This window comes from Natrix helvetica, assembly GCF_964273705.1.
Source record: "Natrix helvetica genome assembly, chromosome: 2".
Lineage (NCBI taxonomy): Eukaryota > Metazoa > Chordata > Lepidosauria > Squamata > Natricidae > Natrix > Natrix helvetica.
In genome coordinates this window covers 235,264,487-235,282,571 of record NC_138552.1, presented here as the reverse complement: position 1 = coordinate 235,282,571, position 18,085 = coordinate 235,264,487, and the positions used below count along the sequence as shown (strand labels likewise).

Genomic DNA, 18,085 nt, shown 5'->3' with positions numbered 1-18,085 from the left:
TGTTAATCCATACAAAGTCTGTGTATAGAAAATTCACTCATAAATAAAAAGTTTAATCAAGCCTTCAGGCTTTTTATTAAATGGAACCATCATCTTGTCGTGACTTGAAATGACTTCCGGTTTGCTCGTAGGGTCATTTCTTGCCCTTCAGAGACTTCAGGGAAGCCTCCTGAAGGTCCCTGAAGCCTCCGGACGGCCTCCAGATGGCCGGGGGCAGGGGAGGCTGTTTCCCCCCCCCCAGCCTCCTATAAAGCCTCTGGAGCCTGGGGTGGGCGAAAAAAGCATGGAAAAATGGGGGGGCACCTCATGCGCGCATGCGCACTGGGGGGGTCATGCATTGCATTATGGGTGCAGTGCGCCTGCGCATGACTCCCCTGCGCTCCCCCCCCCTTATGGCACGTGAGCCAAAAAAGGTTCGCCACCGCTGGTCTAGGCAATATAGGACCCTCTAATTATTTATTCCACTCAACTTCTAATTTTTGTATATCAAATTTTTACCTATTGCCATCAACTCCGATCTGGACTAGTTAGCAAAAAATTCTGCTATTTTACTAACGGCCTCTATAATTTACATCAACATAGGAATAGTAATGTGATGGTTAGGAATAAACAGAAGAATGTCAACTCCAAATAACTTTTCAGCTTCTAACTTGCCAGATAATTGTTTGTAGGGTATGACTGTAGAAAATTAGAGTAGCAAAGTAACTGATAATTGTCTTAAGTCTTAGATATAAAATTGCCCAGTGTTTTAAACTAATATAAACATGAAGTGTTGTTTTCAATAAAATTTGAGAGAGAATGCTTGCCCCCAACTTGTAATTTAAAAAGACAAGAAGAAAGGGATTTCTTTTTTATTGTTTTTGGGGATAGGAAGATAAACGAGTTTGGTCATTTACTTCTTCACTAATCTGATGCCTCCCAGATGTGTTTTACTATGCTTCTTGTCACTTTTCCATTGAAAATTCCTTATTGAAGCACAATAGATTTTCTCAGAATATCTAGGAACAATTTGTTTCCTTCCTAACATTTTTCCAAAAGTTCAGGGTCTGCTTTTTTCAAATCAGCAAGCATGGATTAATTGGTGGTGATATGAATTGACCAACCAGCTTGTTGCCTGACCCTGACGCTATGGACTAAGAAACAGTGTGTGATCCAAAGTCACCAGCCACCTTTCATGCCAAAGCAGAATTAGAACTCACAGTCTCCTGGTTTCTAGCCTTGTGCCTTTACCAAACTGATTCTCTATATAGAAACAAGATGATTGTGAAATTTTAAGTGTTATTGTATATGGAATTAATATAATGGTTGTTGATTCAGGAGGTATAACTTAACAATGCATTTTGTGCATTTTCCATGTTCCAAGATTCAACAAAATCACTTTCAGTCCTCTGAAACTTTCAAGCTGAGTATGCCACAGGGACAAAGTAATAGTATATTTAGTATGCAGGAAAAATAAGTAATTGAACAGGTTTATGCAGCTTGGCACATGAGAGAAGTAGAAAAAGGGGCTAAAGAAGCATGGGAATGGAAACTGCTTTTAAAGTGATGAGAAAGAAGAGAAACATTGGCTACCAAAAATTACTGAAAGGTCTGAATGTTGAGGAAAAAGCCAGTCCATCTCACTAAAAGCAATAGAAGTCCAAGGTGTAAAAGAAAAAAATAAGCTAACACTGAAAGAAGTAATTTGATATTAACCATTCTTGGTATGAATTGCTACCTCACAATGAGCCTGCACAGTATAATAGTTAATCTATTAAATTGGAACTGGGGAGCTCAAGATTCAAATCTCCACTTGAAACCTGCTGGTGATTTTGAACACTTCAACTTCTCCCCGTTTAGCCTAACCCACAGGTTGGTTCATACAATATGTAAAATGAGGGGAGATTCTCTCTCTTGACTTCCCAAAGGAAAGGCAGGATAAGAGCCAGTTTGGTCTAGTAAGTGAAGCACTAGGCTAGAAAGCGAGTTCAAGTCCTGCCTTAGCCATGAAAGTCAGCTGACTGACTTTGGGCAGACACTCTCTCTCAGCCCAATCCACCTCACAAGATTGTTCTTGTGGAGAAAATAGGAGGAAAAGGTGTGTTGGATATGTTTGCTGCCTTGAGTTGTTTGTAAAAATAATAAAGGCAGGATACAAACGAACAAATTTAATATCTGTGGCCTTTGCCACACTTAACTTTTGAAACTGATTGGAGAAGCTGTTGCATGGCTCTACTGCATGACAGTAGAAATTAATGTTTGTTGTTATGCATATAAAGCAGATACTTAGAAGAGATGCAGAAAGTGGGGAGATGACTGATTTAGTAAGCTTAAGACAGTGGTATACTAGCTAAAGGGTTGAATTGGTATCGGGTTCAACCCAAGTTCAAATCTACTCTCTGCCATCCCTGATTATTGTGTGGTATACCTTTTGTCTCACACTCTGAATGAAAGGCAAGATACAAATCTAATAAATAGGGATATTTCTAGAAATCTGGTGTTACTATTGTACATTTTCATTGTATTGATCTTTGGTTTGGTTTGGTTTGGTTTATTTGGTTTATTTGGATTTATATGCCGCCCTTCTCCAAAAGGACTCAGGGCGGCGTACAACATTAAAAACACACATCTCAAAAGTTAAAAAAAGATTAAATCCATTTCCAAAAAAAAGCAAACCGATTTTTTTTTAAAAGAAACAATACATTTAAAATAAGTTAAAATTAACATTAACAGGCCAGGCCGGCTTGCTGGAAAAGCCAACTTTTTAGGGCGCGTCGGAAAGACCGGAGGTCAGGGATTATGCGGAGCTCCGGGGGCAGCTCATTCCAGAGGGAAGGCGCTCCCACCTCTTTCTTCAGTTAAAAGTCAGCTATAGACTTCATGGGAGTTTGCCATTCCCAAATTTCCCTACTGGAGATTTCAACATGCTAATTTCTCTAATATACACAAATTATTCTAATCCAAATTGTTGTGATGCATACTTCTTTTCTGCAAGGAGACATCTCTGTTTGCAGATTTTTGATGAGAATGAAAACATCAGATTTTTTTTATACTGTTACTGCAAATGTGCAGTCCATTATAAGACCAATTCTCTTACAAATCTATGTCAGATTTCTTTCACATTGCTAAATAAGGAAGAGCAGATGCAGGAAGTTTCAAGTAGAAATACTTGGCATCCCGAACTATTGCAAATAGTTTAAACAAATTCTTAACAAAATGGGAAGATATTTTATGACATGACATTGTAGAATAAGAATTGGCTACTGTGGGATCTTGTTTTGTTGCATCTAATAGAAATCTAATAAAGTCTAGAAAAGTAGCTGATACTACTTTTTCCTGGCATGGGGAATAGGAGCTTTACTTACTAGAATTTGGCACATTAGGCTGCTGCTAAATTAACTTATTTTAAAGTCTTTTTAGATTGCCTTAGTAGGACTTACTTACAGCCGGAAGTTTACTCTCTTTCTTCTATCTCATTGGAGATGACACAGTCATTCTGAGCTGCTCCCCATTTCTAAAGCTAAAACAACATTTAAGTTCAGTGTGGGATTTTTAAAAATTCTTTTAATGAACTCTTTTCTAGTACTCCACTGATGTTCATTATGAGGTGATGTTACGTTTCTTATTCAAGCTTCAGCTGACTTTCACCTTAGGTTTTTGCTTCTCTTTTAGAAGATGCTGTTTAAGAAGAATTGTGGTACAAAGACAAGGATCATCAAAATCCACGTAAGTTGAGCTGTAAATACATTTTTCTTTTCCCTTCCTTCATATGTGTTAAAATCATAAGCATTCCATAGAGCAAAAGTCCATAGCTGAGGGCCTTCCAGTTCCCTTATAAAAGTTCTTGGTTTTTAGTAGCATACACTGGGAAGTGCAAAGAATTAAATATAGAGGGGATGATCATATTAACTGAACTTGATTAATTGAATGAAAATGTAATTAAATTCATTGTTGTTAGTTGTGAAGTCGTGTCCGACCCATCGTGACCCCATGGACAACGTTCCTCCAGGCCTTCATGTCCTCTATCATCCCCCAGAGTCCATTTAGGTTCACACCGACTGCTTCAGTGACTCCATCAAGCTACCTCATTCTCTGTCATTCCATTCTTCGTTGCCCTCAATCGTTCCCAGCATTAGGCACTTTTATTGGCAGGGTAATGTCTCTGCTTTTTAGTATGCAGTCTAGATTTCTCATAGTTTTCCTCTACAGGAGCAAGTATCTTTTAATTTCTTGGCTGTAGTCACCCTCTGCGGTAATCTTGGAGCCCAGGAAAATAAAATCTGTCACTACCTCCATTACTTCTCCATTTATTTGCCAGAAATTGAGAGGGCCTCATGCCATGATCTTAGTTTTCTTAATGCTGAGTTTCAAGCCAACTTTTGCACTCTCCTTCTTCACCCACATCAAGATGCTCTTTAGTTCCTCTTTTCTTTCTGCCATTAGAGTGGTATCATCTGCATATCTGAGGTTATTGATATTTTTTTCCATTTAAATTCATATTTACCATATTTTTCGGAGTATAAGATACTCCGGACTATAAGACGCACCAAGGTTTTGAAGAGTCAAATTTTTAAAAAAGTAGGTAGGGATAAAGGGAGAGGGAGAGAGAAATATAGATAGATAGAGAAATACAGTAGGTAGATAGGTTGAGATTGTGTGTGTGTAGGTAGGTAGAGGGATATAGAGAGAGAAATAGAAAGAGGGAGAGATACAGTAGATGGGGGGGGAGAGAATAGGTAGGTAGGTAGATAGAGGGGGAGAGAGAGAGAGAGAAATACAGTAGGTAGTTAGGGAGAGAAAGAGAGTAGGTAGGTAGGTAGATGTTTCCAGGTGTATTTATCCATGTGCTGGAGAAGGAAATCGCTGACAATCTGCAGCACCTAACTTTGTTCCTGCTGGCACAGCATTTGATCCATGTAATTCCCATCAATCAGTTAAAGAGCTTTCCAAAAGGAAAAAAAAATTTTTTGCACTTGGCAAGCCTTCCCTAAACGGTCCGTTTTTTGTAAAAACGGGCCTGTTCTTTTTTCAAATAAAAAGCATAAATAGCCTGGGGGGGAGCTCGCAGAGTGCTCCAGGGGGGGGCAAAAATGAGCAAAAAAACCAGCCCGTTTTTCGTGAAAACGTGCCCGTTTTTTGTAAAAAATAATTGCATGCATAGCCTTAGGGAGGCTTATGGAGTGCTGCTGGGGGCTGGAGGGGCAAAAAATGGCCCATTCTTTGCTCATTTCTGCCCTCCCCAGCCCCCGGTCTCTGAAAGCCTCCATAAGGGTATGCCCAGCCCTTTTGATGAAGGGGCGGGGCTTCAGGAGGCAAAAAATGCTGCATTCGATGTATAAGATGCACCCAGATTTTCAGCCTCTTTTTTGAGGAAAAAAGGTGTGTCTTATACTCTGAGAAATACGGTAAATATAATTAAAATGTAAGTTTCAGCTCCTACTTCTTTGTCCTTGCCCCGCTTATGTTCTGGAAATCAATGTTTAGCATGGTATTCATTTGCCCTGAAAAAATTGGGCACCCACACACACATATCATTTTGTCATAGTTTCCTGGATAGTAGAAATTGTAAAATGTAAGAATTCTTTTTTAAAAAAATACATTTTTATTATTTTTACATTTAAAACAATGCAGTACCGCCAAGTCGAGGTGACCATACATTCACATTATATACAGCTAGTCTCAACCATTAACTATTAGCCTACTTAATACTATTAGCCTACTTAATTGTCTATCCTTCTGTCCAATCACAATATATACAGTTTGTTCCAGTCTTGTCACCTTGTCTTATACCAATCATAAAATCTGTTCCAGACTTCAAAATATTCTGATTCCCCTTTATTTTTAAGTTCAAGAGTGAGCCTATCTGCTTCCGCACACGCCAACACTTGAAGAATTCTTTAAGGATACACTATTAATTGCCCCAGAGGATATTTTGTGTACCTCCTTTCAGATAAAGAGGATAGTAAATAAGCCCAGTACTTCCAAGCATGAAGAAAAAAGAGCTTTCATATTTTTATAATCTGAATTAGGAAATTAAAAAAAAAATGTCTGTAAGATTCAGCTGGGATAGCCAAAGAAAGACATCAATTAGTATGTTATAGAATAAATTAATGTTATGGATTAAACTAGTAGGATAAGTTAATAACTGAAGGTAATAATCCTATTATGGGACAATGGTATATTAATATATATTTCCTTTTTTTATACTCGGCTCTTGCAAAATCCATGTTTTTTAATCCACCCTCTCCTAGGTCGCTTCATTTAAGCCAATGATGGATTGTATTACTGCCCAATTATATCACAAGAACATTTCAGAAGATGTTTATATGCAAGCCATTTATTTTCTTTATGAAGGCTTGTATGCCACTTCAAATCACTGTGACACTAAGTGGCTTACAAGCACACAGATAGAATAACATAGTAATGAAATGCAATAACCATAAAACAACTGCAAGCAACCGATCTAATCATCACAAGCAGAATTAGTAATAAAAATTACTAGCACCCTTTAAGTTGTGCAGGTACAGCCACCTAACACCTGCTTTGGTTCCCAAAAGGTTTTGCACTAGGCCAATTTGTAAACACTTTGTAAATGTTGGGAGCATACAGGTTTTATTCTGGGTGGAGTCCATTCCACGCAAGGGAACCTCCTGTACAAAATGCTCATCACCCACCACCCCTTAAGAGAAAGTATTTCTGGGGCAGGCAGTTTCTATTTGGAATAAGAGTTCTTGAAGATAGCCAGGCTCCAAACCATGTAGAACTTTAAAGGAAATAGCTAGCAGCTTGAATTACATTTCTGGATAATTAAGCCAAATGTATGTGTGGTGATTTTTAAATATATTTAAGGTGATTAAGAAGTATTAGTTATTTATTACCAGGGATAACCATGCAGGGGGAAAACGTATTTCTGCTCTGTCAATAGGCCTTATAAAGAAGGAGAAACTGTGTTTGTCATCGTATGGAAGAAACAATAGAAACTTGAAGGTGAAAATACCATACTTGCTTTGCAGTTTATTAGTCAGTAATGATTTGGACTCATGAATGTTGCAAAGTTCTTTTTAATGTCTTTTTTGTATTTCAAATTAAAAAGAAAGTCCAATTCTTAAATGAGTTAGAAAAACACCCACAGTAATGAGAGAGGGGGATTTTGAACCATAGGTTGCAGAGAGTAATGAAAAAAAAAGGAAAATAAAAGAAGGCGGCTTAGTCCATTCGTTTTAAAGGTCTTACATAAATTCTGTCCATGAAGATAACATTCAAAAGAAGATAACCCCCTGTCAAAAACCATTCCAAATTTTATTCTGCCGCTTATTTCTTCTGTTCTCCAATTTGAATTTATTTTAAGTTTTTTATAGGCAGTCACTCTTAAAACAGTAAAATTTCCTCACCAGCTAGAAACACTTTCTCTTTCCATATCCTTCCATTTTGGAGTCGCCCCAACTTCGTCAGCCAAATGGCTGGATTTTTTGTCACCAGCTTGAAGACTTTCTCTTGGATAAGTCAGGGACTTTGCGATGTCCCTGAGATCAACAAGACATATTCTTCCTGTTCACTGTCTCTGTGGGACAGTTTAGGTCCATTTGGACCACCCAGTGGCAAAAGTGTCGAGTGTGGTCTCAAAGCATTGAGATCGCACGTCGTATCGTCGCGACTTCAACTCCTCCAGCCACCTATGCTATTCTAGGAGTTGAAGTCCACAAGTCTTAAAAGTTGACAAGTTTGGGGACCCCTGCCTTACATGAATCAGAGAATTTCTAGATACAGAAAAGACTCCCCTATTTTCATCTCTCTTTTTTTCTGGTAATTTAAGTGCCATACAATTCTTCCCTTCATTTGTGCTGTTTGCAATGTTAAGTTAAGCTGGAACAGAAAAGAGAAAGATTATGTCTTATCTTGATACCATTAGTTCCTTGGATTTGGACCAGAATCATCAAACAATTTGTCTTAATTCTTCTTTCAGTAAACTGAAAGGCCAGTGTAGACAGGTGAAACTTTATGCCCTCTTAAAACAACAATCTTATTTTTCACCTTGGAATTGAGTAGGCATTCAAGACTTCACATTGTTGGCAAAAGTTTTGCCTTGTGCCAAGAATGAATAAGATGTATTATACTGTGTAACAATATAATCAAGGACAATATAACTGAAGAGAGAGGAGCAGCTACTCAAATAATTTATTTGTTGTGTTTATACACATAGTCTGGCAATAAAACTCAATCTAGAAACCAGTTAATGGATATAATATAAGAAAGTGTACACTTAGTAAAACCTGAAATCTACTTTAGTTGTTTTCAATAAAGGAGACTATTTAGCTCACAGTTGAAATGAGGGGTCCTTCTGTAGGAAATTAGCTTGTCAAAGATAACATTCCCATCATCAGCAGAACTAAAAAAAACAATAATTATTTTGATACATGGTAGAAAGAATAATCTATTTTGATATATTCTGGTAGACAATAAGTTAGAATTTGAACACGATACATTTATTTGCAGAATTTATATGATGCTCATTTAGATTGTGGCCCATGCATTTCTCTTTCTCATAGATGAACACATCTTTGAAATGTACTGGGTAGAATTGGTTTGGCAGCTGATCATTTCCAGTATTCTATGGCATCTACCTTTTGAATCTACTTACTATCTGATGCAATCCTCCCTTGAGTTCTATTGAGTTCTTTAAGTCCACAATCAATGTGAACTCTTGATTTAAAAATCCCCTTTGCCATTACAAATAATACATTATTCCAGGGGTGTCCAAACTTGGGAACTTTAAGACTTGCTGGCTGGGGAATTCTGGGAGTTGAAGTCCACAAGTCTTAAAGTTCCCAAGTTTGGATACCCCTGCATTATGCTGACTGATTGGCAAAGATATAGCCCGATTTTCAGTGTTGCTCAATAAACAGTCATTAAACAAGGACTACCTGTCTAATGTTCTCTTCTTACCTATTATCCTGAGTTTTATGGGGTCCATACACCATTGTTATGAACTTTCCTACCTACGTTTCCCTCCCTCTCTTTTTTCCTTTTAACAAAAAAGTCATTATTATAAGGATGAAAATATGAAATAGATGCACTGAAGACCCCAAAAACTTTCAACAAGCCTGTGTAGCCATTGGTGAGAAATATAAGTGACGAAGAAAAGGCATGCCCCATATCTTTCCACTGTCATTATTACCCATGGAGAGGCCTCTGGAAGAACCCCAGCAAGACCACTGCACTAACAACATGGAGAATAAATTTACAGATAAAAGAAATAATTGTTAATGTATTTTGAAATATCTTTTTGAATAATGAACTTTGGAATGAAGACCTTCCATAAATGTAGGGGGAAAAAGTTGTATCAATTCACCTACTACATATGTTCATCCATAATGAGGATCACATAAATTATGTTTACATTTACTTGTAAATTTACATTTACTGTAAATTATGTTTACATTTCTTCTTGTTACAAAACTTGAGAGCATTTTAAAGTATGAATTGTGAAATCCTTTTGGTGTATATCAATAACTTGGAAGTATATACTTGGTTAGGTATTTTTTCTTTAAGGATTCTAGTTTATGTACTCATGTATCTGAAACTACTTTGAACTAAATAGTATTTCTCCAAAACTTTGAAACTTCTATCTTAGCTACTGGGATAGTTCTTCTTTCTTTCCTTTCATTTTAAAAATCAAAACAATGTTCGGATTAGCTTTAACTGTCTATGTTTATTCTCTTTTAGGTATGCTGACTTTTTGGTGTGTTACTGGAATAAATATTTGTAGTGTAAAAGTAGGAAACTAGACAAAAGCTCTCCCCCCCACACACACACACACACTTAGTCCACCCAGATATAGTGCAACCTAATCGCTAATGTAATTTTTGTTATTCAATAATCTGCTTATTTGTTTGACTAAATGCTTACTAAAAAGTCAGGCAATAGAATTGTATGGGTCAAGCATTTAAGGGTGGAACAGTTTAAGTCCTATTTTGAAGGTGTTTCTACTTAAACAAGTAGCTTTTTCCTCCTGACTATTGGTTTTTAGTAATTCTTATCCATATGGTGTAACAGGGCAAAGCAGTTGGAGAGAGGAGAAAGAAAAGAAGAGCAAGAATAGTTACTATAGACTTTTTGTTTGTGGTAATAATGAATAATTGGAACTTTTAAAAATTGTGGAGAATGTAGTTTTATATAATGAAGATTCTGTACCGAAAGATGAGTATCATAGAATCAGAGGAATTACTTATAAAGATCAATTTAGTTTTCTGATGCAGTGGAAAGCATGGTGAAATCAAGTTAAGGGCAAAGAAATTTAGGTTAAGCATTAGGAGGAACTTTCTGGCAATAGGCATTGCTCAGTAACGGAACAAGCTATCTTGGAAACCTATAGACCAGTGATGGCGAACCTTTTTCGCCTAAGGCACTGAAAGCATGTGCACGCGTGATATCGCGTGCACTGGCATGCCCACCCCCATAATTTAATCCCCTAGGAGCCATGCCCCCTGCTTATGCGTACATGACCCTCTCTCCCACTGCCCCACGCATGTGCGCATGTCTTTCTTGGAGCCTGGGAGAGGTTTAAAACGGCCTCCCTGGGGGCCCTATGGAGGCTGGAAACGGCCCATTTTTTGACTTCCGGTGGGCCCGGTAGGTCCGTTTTTCGCCCTCTCCAGGCTCCAGAGGCTTTCTAGGAGCCCGGGGAGGGTGAAAAACGGCCCAACACGCAAACCGGAAGTTCAGGAACTGACTTCCGAGTTGCCCGTTGGGCCCCTTTTCTCTCTCTGGATGTTTTAGGAGGCTTCCCTGAAGCCTCCGGAGAGTGAAAAACAGCGCAACATGCAAACCGGAAGTCCATTCCCGAACTTACGATTTGCGTGTTGGGTGGTTTTTCACCCTCCCCAGGCTTCAGCCTCCTGAAGCCTCCGGATGGCGAAAAACAGCCAAAAATCAGGACACACGAGCTGACAGGGCAACACCTTGCGTTCCCTCAGAAATGGCTCCACGTGCCACCTGTGGCACATGTACCATAGGTTCGCCATCACGGCTATAGACTTTCTTTCAAGCAGAGGGTAAACTGCCATTTATTAAAGATGCTCCAGGAATGAATTCCCATCATTGAACAGGGATGGAATCAGGGATGGAAACTCCTTACAAGCAGATGATCCTTCCTCCTGTTAGAATTTCACCCACATGTTAATTTGTATGGGTTGCAATAATGAAAACAAATTTTGTTGTATATATTTGCATACATGATTTTTTTTCTAAATACAGTAAATTAACTGGTTAAGTTGGAGAAGATAGCTAGAATGTTTGTGTTACCTTGTCAGTTTTGATATATACCTATATCAAAATCCGCTTTATAGAAATCCAGACAATTGGAATCCCTTGATGCTTTGCTGCATAAATGATTTGTATGGCTTAATTCTGCACTGAAAAAACCAACAATAACATTTCTGAAATTTATCTCTGAATAGGAAAAATTAGACATACTTTTTCAAAATTATCAATGCATGCCCAGAGATCTACAGAGTTTTCATACATATTCGATTTTAATACCAAATGAAATGCAATAATAGATATATTTATAAAAAATACATTTATAATGTTGGAGGAAGGCAATTACATGACTGTTTTTCAAATACATTGGGAATAAACTGATGGAAATTTCATCCAGTGTTCCGGGAGAAAGAGATTTTCCTCTACAGAAGTAGTAATTTGTCAGTGATCTTTTTTTCTTTGTGATGCTTGTGGGAATTTGATTCTTTTTCATTTAACCCCTTTGCTGTATAATACACCTAAGATTCTTATCCTTGACCTCTGCTAGTAAAGCAGTTTTTCCAGAGGCAAATGTACTGTGCTGGCATGTCAGCACTAATGCCTTTCTGAATGGATAATATTGTCTGCCTTGGATTGCTTAGCTTTATGGGATTGCAGCGTTTTGAACCAATGCAAATTATTGGGTGTTCTATGCATAAGCATCTTCACTCATTGCACATTAGCCATAAGGAAGCCATTCATTCCTTGTGCTGTGGATCCTGGGGTTAGCATCTGATTTGCATTACACAAAAGGCCATAAAGCCTTACAAGCACATATAGCAGCAGCTTTCAAAGCTACACCCTTTCAAACCTTGTGTTGGTGGAAGGCTGGTGCTGCCACATTTCTATAGCTCAGTGGTAAGGAACACAGGTTTATTATCTCTTGGAATTTCCAGCAAGACTGGAGAAGACCTGTGTCTGAAATTCTGGAGAGCTGGAAGTTTGCCTTATCAGCATTTTCGTCATCTTATATTGGCTGGCAGCACTTTTTGAGATTTTTAGGAAGGAAAATTGTAGTTTGCTTTAACTGAAGAAGCAGATATCACTTGAGCCTTTTTATTTATTTTGATGCAAATGGCTTATAGCTTGCTGTGCTTCAGTTATGTGGAACAATATTTAAATAAGGGCAGAGGTCTGACTCAGTATAACATAGATGCTGTTTTCCTAATACAGTTTTGATGGGATATTATGGGAAATCCAAATGGTCCTCTGTAAAATTAGCCTGAACGTTAACAAAAAATCTACTTTGCCTGCTGTGAAAATGTTAGCAGCTTAAATAAACATTAGTTCTCTTGGATCAGTCTTCTCCATCTGAAGTGTTTTATTATGTTGTAGCTTCAAGAACTGTTGTATTGACTGAGAATTTAGAAGGTTATAGTCTCAATTTACCTGGAATGACCATCTTGGGACAAGTTGGCTATAATCCCATATTTGTTATGCTAGCGACTTTTTAAACAATATTGCTTCCTGTATGGTATTGCTTCATCTTTGATAACTTTCTAGACTGACTCATATCAAAAATGGAATTCTAAATATTATTTCAATGGAACTGAATTGCTACTACTTCGGCATGTTCATGGTTTGTACTTTTATTCTGCAATTAAATAAATTTCTTCGCGAAGTCTTTGAATTGACATTGACCTCATTCCAGAAGTATCTGAACAATTTATTTCATTAGCCCTCTGGCTTAAAGGTATGGCAGTTGTTTCCATTGCTTGCCAAAGATTAATCTCATTCAGATAGCCTTGAGTTTTCATCCAACTATCATGATTTTCCAGTGGGAGAGAGGGAGTGGTCACGTGTGGGTATTCTCAAAGCCTGATTGGTCCAAAGACTGAGGGTAAACTTCTTAAATACTCCTGTCTTCCCTTCTAACCCAGTTTCCTCTCAGTCTCTTGGTCTAAGCACTGCTGAGAATCATAGGTAGGAAATTGGTTAGGTCAATCTGATATTTATTTGGCTTAATTGGGCATTTTCAACCTCTCTAAATTCTAAATTTGCAGCTGCGGCCCTAAGGGACAGTCATGTGCCTCAGGCGGGCCCTGTGGGGCAACTATTCTTCCCGTCCTCAGCCCGATCCCCGGGGTTGCGGGGGTGCCAGCTCCAGACTCGGCTGCAGGAGAGGCAGCCTTCCCTCGTGCAGATTAGAGTGGAGCAGTTTCGACGCCACGAGGAGCGCACGAGCCAGCCGCGGAGCCGGCACTTGATCGGGTGGTTTTTTCCGCGCGTTCCGGAACTGTTTGATTGCGAGGGGGCTCATTGGGGAGGGAGAGCATGCCTGGGGGCCGCGCGGCCTCCCCCGACTGCTGAAAAGGCGGCATTGGCTCTGGGAAGCCAGGCAGAGCCGCGATTAAGCACTCCGGCTCTCCTCTTTCGTCTGCGCTTTCTCTGGCGGCCGTTTTCTCTGACGCCACGTGCGCGAGGCTCCCTATTCGACTGGAAGATGGAGAGGCTGCACCCAGGAGGGGGCCAGACCGAAGGACAACCTTTCCCTGACTCCCTTAGCGCGATCCGAAGACCCAGGTCCCAGTGGGGCCTACAGAGGCCTGCATTCCTTCCTCCGCAGGACACGTGAGTGGGGCAATGGAGGAGGGATCGAAACTTCCCCAGGGCCAGGTAGAGGGCCTGGAAGGGGGTGAGGGAGGCCCTGAACAGGGATTTGAATCGGGCTCCCACATCAAGGCCTTGCGCTGCCCAGCGTCCATCTAGGTCCTCCAAAAGGGAGGAGGCCAGGAGACACAGGGCCCTTGAAAAGACTTTTGCAAGGGGGGAAAAGCAGGCCAAGGCAGCAGGGCCTGCATCCAGGAGCAGATCCCGGTCTCCTATCAGGCCTTTTTTGGTGCATTCCTCGCCTAGGGGGTTCAGCCCTTCTTCTCCCTCGGCCTCACCTGACAGGTCTCACGGCTATTCCAGACGGAGGGGGTCACCCTCCCCCTCAGTTTCTCCAAGGTTAGCTAGACAGGGTTCTGCGGATCCCTTGGAAGGTACGTCCAAGGGACCTTGTTCTTCGTGCAGGTTAGCCCCTCAGAGGCCTAGCTCCCCTGATAGAGATATGGAAGACCTGGAGCGTCTTCCAGAGAGTATTAAGAGGCTTATTTCTGCAGCCATTTCGCAGGGTATCGCCCAGCGGGATAGGAGCTCCTACTCTTCCAGACCAGGAGGTTCGGGCCACGCCCAGTACAGGGCGTCCTCTCCATCTATGGTTAGCGAAGCTTCAGTCACAGGAGAGGAGAATCTCTAAGACATGAGTTTCTCGGAGGACGAGCATGCGGCTCCTCCAGAGGCTCCCTCTTCTTCGGGCCTCTTTGCCCCAGCCATGTTCAAGACTCTTCTGAACAAGGCTAGGAAGACCACCAAGGTTGGGACTGGGGATCCCTCGGTCCCCCCGCCTAGGGATCCTGACATGGCCATGTTCTCGAACACAGCCACGAACAAGGAGGAGATTCCAGCTCCTCCTTTGTTTATGGAGGTCCTGACAAACCAGTGGGCTCGTCCCTCTTAACTTCTCGAACCCTGGGAGTAATGACCGACGCTTCTATAACGTAGAGCAGACCTTTGCCCAGGCCATTCAGTTACCCAGCATTGACACCCCGGTGGCCACTCTGGTTTCTTCCTCGCCGGTGGTGTCCGGCGATGCGGCTGACAAGTTGAAGCCGGAGGATAAGCGCGCAGAGCTTACCTTGAGAAAGAATTTCAACCCCATCGCCTGGGCCATAAAGGCCGCGGCCTCTTATTTCTACCGCGCCACAGTCATGTGGCTTCGACAGCTCCAGGTGCCCTGGTCACTTCGGTTACTTCCCGCAGGCTTTTGTGGCTGCGTAACTGGCAGATGGATAACAAGGCCAAGTGGAACCTAGCAGCTGCCCCGTTCAAGGGTCCTAATCTTTTTGGGGAGGCTCTCGACCCCATCTTGGTCGAAAACAAAGATAAAAAGAAGGTTCTCCCCTCTAATGCCAAGAAGCCTGAGTCTAAGTCTCACCCTTATCGTAGGCAGACATATAGGGCCCCTGACTATGATCATAACCAACGCTTCTCTTTCAGGTCGGATAGACAGTCCTCCAGGTCTTCTTTTCAGGACAGAAACCGGTACCAACACCAGTCCCAACGGCCCTTTCGAGGCGGAGGCAGTCGCCCTTACCATAGGGGGAAATGACTCGAACCCGAGTCGTCCCATAGGAGGCCGCCTGTCCCTCTACGTGGATCAATGGGACGAGATCACGTCGGACGCGTGGGTCAGGGCCACGGTTCGACACAGACTCAGGTTGGAATTTCTCTCCACTCCTCCGAACCTTTTCAGATTGTTCCCTCCGTCCCGGAGCATGGAACGCTGCCGCCTAATGGAGCAGGCAATACTCCACTCCTAGAAATCCAGGCGGTGGAAGCGGAAGAGGTGGTCTTGCGGCAGGGAGTTCTGATTCACCTGGCTCTATCTGACCGCCTGGCTCTTGAACGGCGGATCCTGAGGGGGGCTAACTTGTCCTCTGGGATCATCCGCACCATCGAGGCGGCGAGGCGGCCGTCAACGACCCGGATTTACAACTCCGCCTTTGTCCGATGGTGCTCCACTCTTAATATTTCCCCTGCCAGGGCCACTATTCCGAATGTCTTGGAATTTCTTCAGAAGGGCCTGGACGAGGGGCTGTCACACAATACTCTCTGTCGTCAGGTGGCGGCTCTTTCTTCGGTCTTGGGGGGGGTCCTCTTCTCTCTCTCATGTCCCCCTGATCAAACGGTTTCTGAAGGGGGCCGCTAATCTCAGGCCTCCCCCTATCCATCGGTTCCCAACATGGGACCTTCCTCTTGTTCTCAGAGCCTGATGGGACCCTCGTTCGAGCCTCTTCGGTCAGTGCATCTGCGATTTCTGTCCCTTGAAGTAGCCTTTCTTGTAGCGGTTACTTCAGCCTGGCGAATTTCGGAACTAGGGGCTCTTTCGGCCAAGGATGATCTCTGCCATTTTCATCAGGATAGGGTCGTCCTGCGTCTTGATCCTACTTTCATCCCGAAAGTGAACACCCCGTTCCATAGGGCGCAGGAGATAGTCCTGCCCAATTTCCAATGATAGGGAGAGACTCTGGCACCGACTGGACGTGGGTCGCGCCTTGCGTATTTATTTCCATCGGATGGCGGAGGTCCGTCGGACGGAAGCCTTATTTGTTTCATTCCAACCAGGGACATTGGGGGCCAGGGTGTCTTCGGCCACTATTGGCCGTTGGCTGAGACAGGCCATCATGAAGGCATACGGAGCGGCAGGGAGGCCAGTTCCATCGGGGATAGCGGCCCATTCCACCAGGAGTGCCGCTACCACGGCGGCTTGGGCCACTAGGGCCCCTTTCGAGGACATTTGCCGAGCCGCTACTTGGGCGTCCCCTACGCCGTTCATCCGACACTATTGTCTGGATGCGTTCGCCTCAGCGGATGCTTATTTTGGTCAGAGGGTCCTGCAGAGGGTGGTGGCTGATACTCCCCTTGGGCCTTAGCTGTTAATTCTATCCCTCCCTGGGACTAAGCTTGGGTATGTCCCACACGTGACCATTCCCTCTCTCCCACTGGAAAAAGAATGTTGGTCTTACCTGAACGTTTCTTTCCAGGGGGAGAGAGGGAGTGGTCACGACCTGCCCTGGCCAGGTTGTCAAGGCCAAGGGGAAGACCAGTGATTCCTGGGGGAGGGTGTTTTTCGGTTGGTTTTTTTTGTTGTTTGTTGTTGCAGTTCTGTCGTTCGCCTTCGAGGAAACTGGGTTAGAAGGGAAGGCAGGAGTATTTAAGAAGTTTACTCTCAGTCTTTGGACCAATCAGGCTTTGAGAATACCCACACGTGACCACTCCCTCTCTCCCCCTGAAAAGAAACGTTCAGGTAAGACCAACGTTCTTTCTCTTGGAAAGTTGTTTGAACTGGCTACAAAAACAGGGAAAGCAGCATTGCAATCTGGATCATACAAGCAAGAGAACATTGGAATGGAAACTATAGACATGAAAATAAGAGAAGATACATTCCTTGGTGCACATAAACTATTCTCTGAGATCCACAAAGATTGCAAAATCCAGAGAAAATAAGTAAAGTTAATGACCTATTGTCCTCATTTCCAAATTAAGTGAAGCAGATAGCTAATGAGTCACAATTCTGTTGTTTTATCCATGTAAGGGAATTAGGCATCTATCTGTTAACAGCCCAATTTATAAGTGGAACATATTTTAAAATATCCCAGTCTGCTCTGTTGATACAAACACATGCAAATATATATATTTTTACTTGTGTTTGAAGTATTCTTTTTGTATTATATCATAACAAAATCATTTTTCAATGCAAAGACAGTGGGGTTAAATAAAAGCTATGACTATCTCGTCTTGATGTAAGAATCAAGATCCAGCTAATTTTCTAATATGCCTGGTTATGTGTAACAGAGCATAAAGGCTCTCTTTGTAAAGAGCTTTTCAAAGAAGATTGGGCATTGTCTAGTTATCCCTTTGTACAGTTGCCAGTGGCCACCTGACAACTTTGTAAATACATTAGCTCTGGGGTATTTTTTTTTTTTGCCCTTAATGAGAACATTGGCATGTTTATTTGACCTTTTCACATAAAGCCACCCCAGCAACATTGCAACTGCCCTATGAGGGAACTAAACAAGTATTTATCCTTTCTAATATTGTAAGTTGGAACTTCAACCATTTTAAAGGAGATAGAATGCCAGATCATCTACAATGTAATGGACTTGAGCCGTTGCCAGAAGTGAATGCTTAGAAAGTGTCTGGGTGAAGGAACTGTTCTGGAACACAATTCCAAATTAGTGAGGGACATAATATCAAATTATGT

General features: G+C 41.8%; 1 protein-coding gene across 2 annotated transcripts in view; it reads left to right on the top strand.

Annotated features, from left to right (window-relative positions):
- Window positions 1-18,085, top strand: part of LOC309387836 (uncharacterized protein) — an 82,058-nt gene that overhangs the window by 54,138 nt on the left and 9,835 nt on the right. The window contains exon 4 of one of the 2 annotated variants that reach the window (XM_081944715.1): window positions 3,652-3,705. The exons of the other annotated variant lie outside the window; for it this stretch is intronic. Within the exon in view, the coding sequence (XP_081800841.1) occupies window positions 3,652-3,705 (54 nt within the window). The remainder of the gene's footprint in view (window positions 1-3,651; window positions 3,706-18,085) is intronic. 2 annotated transcript variants of the gene reach the window in all.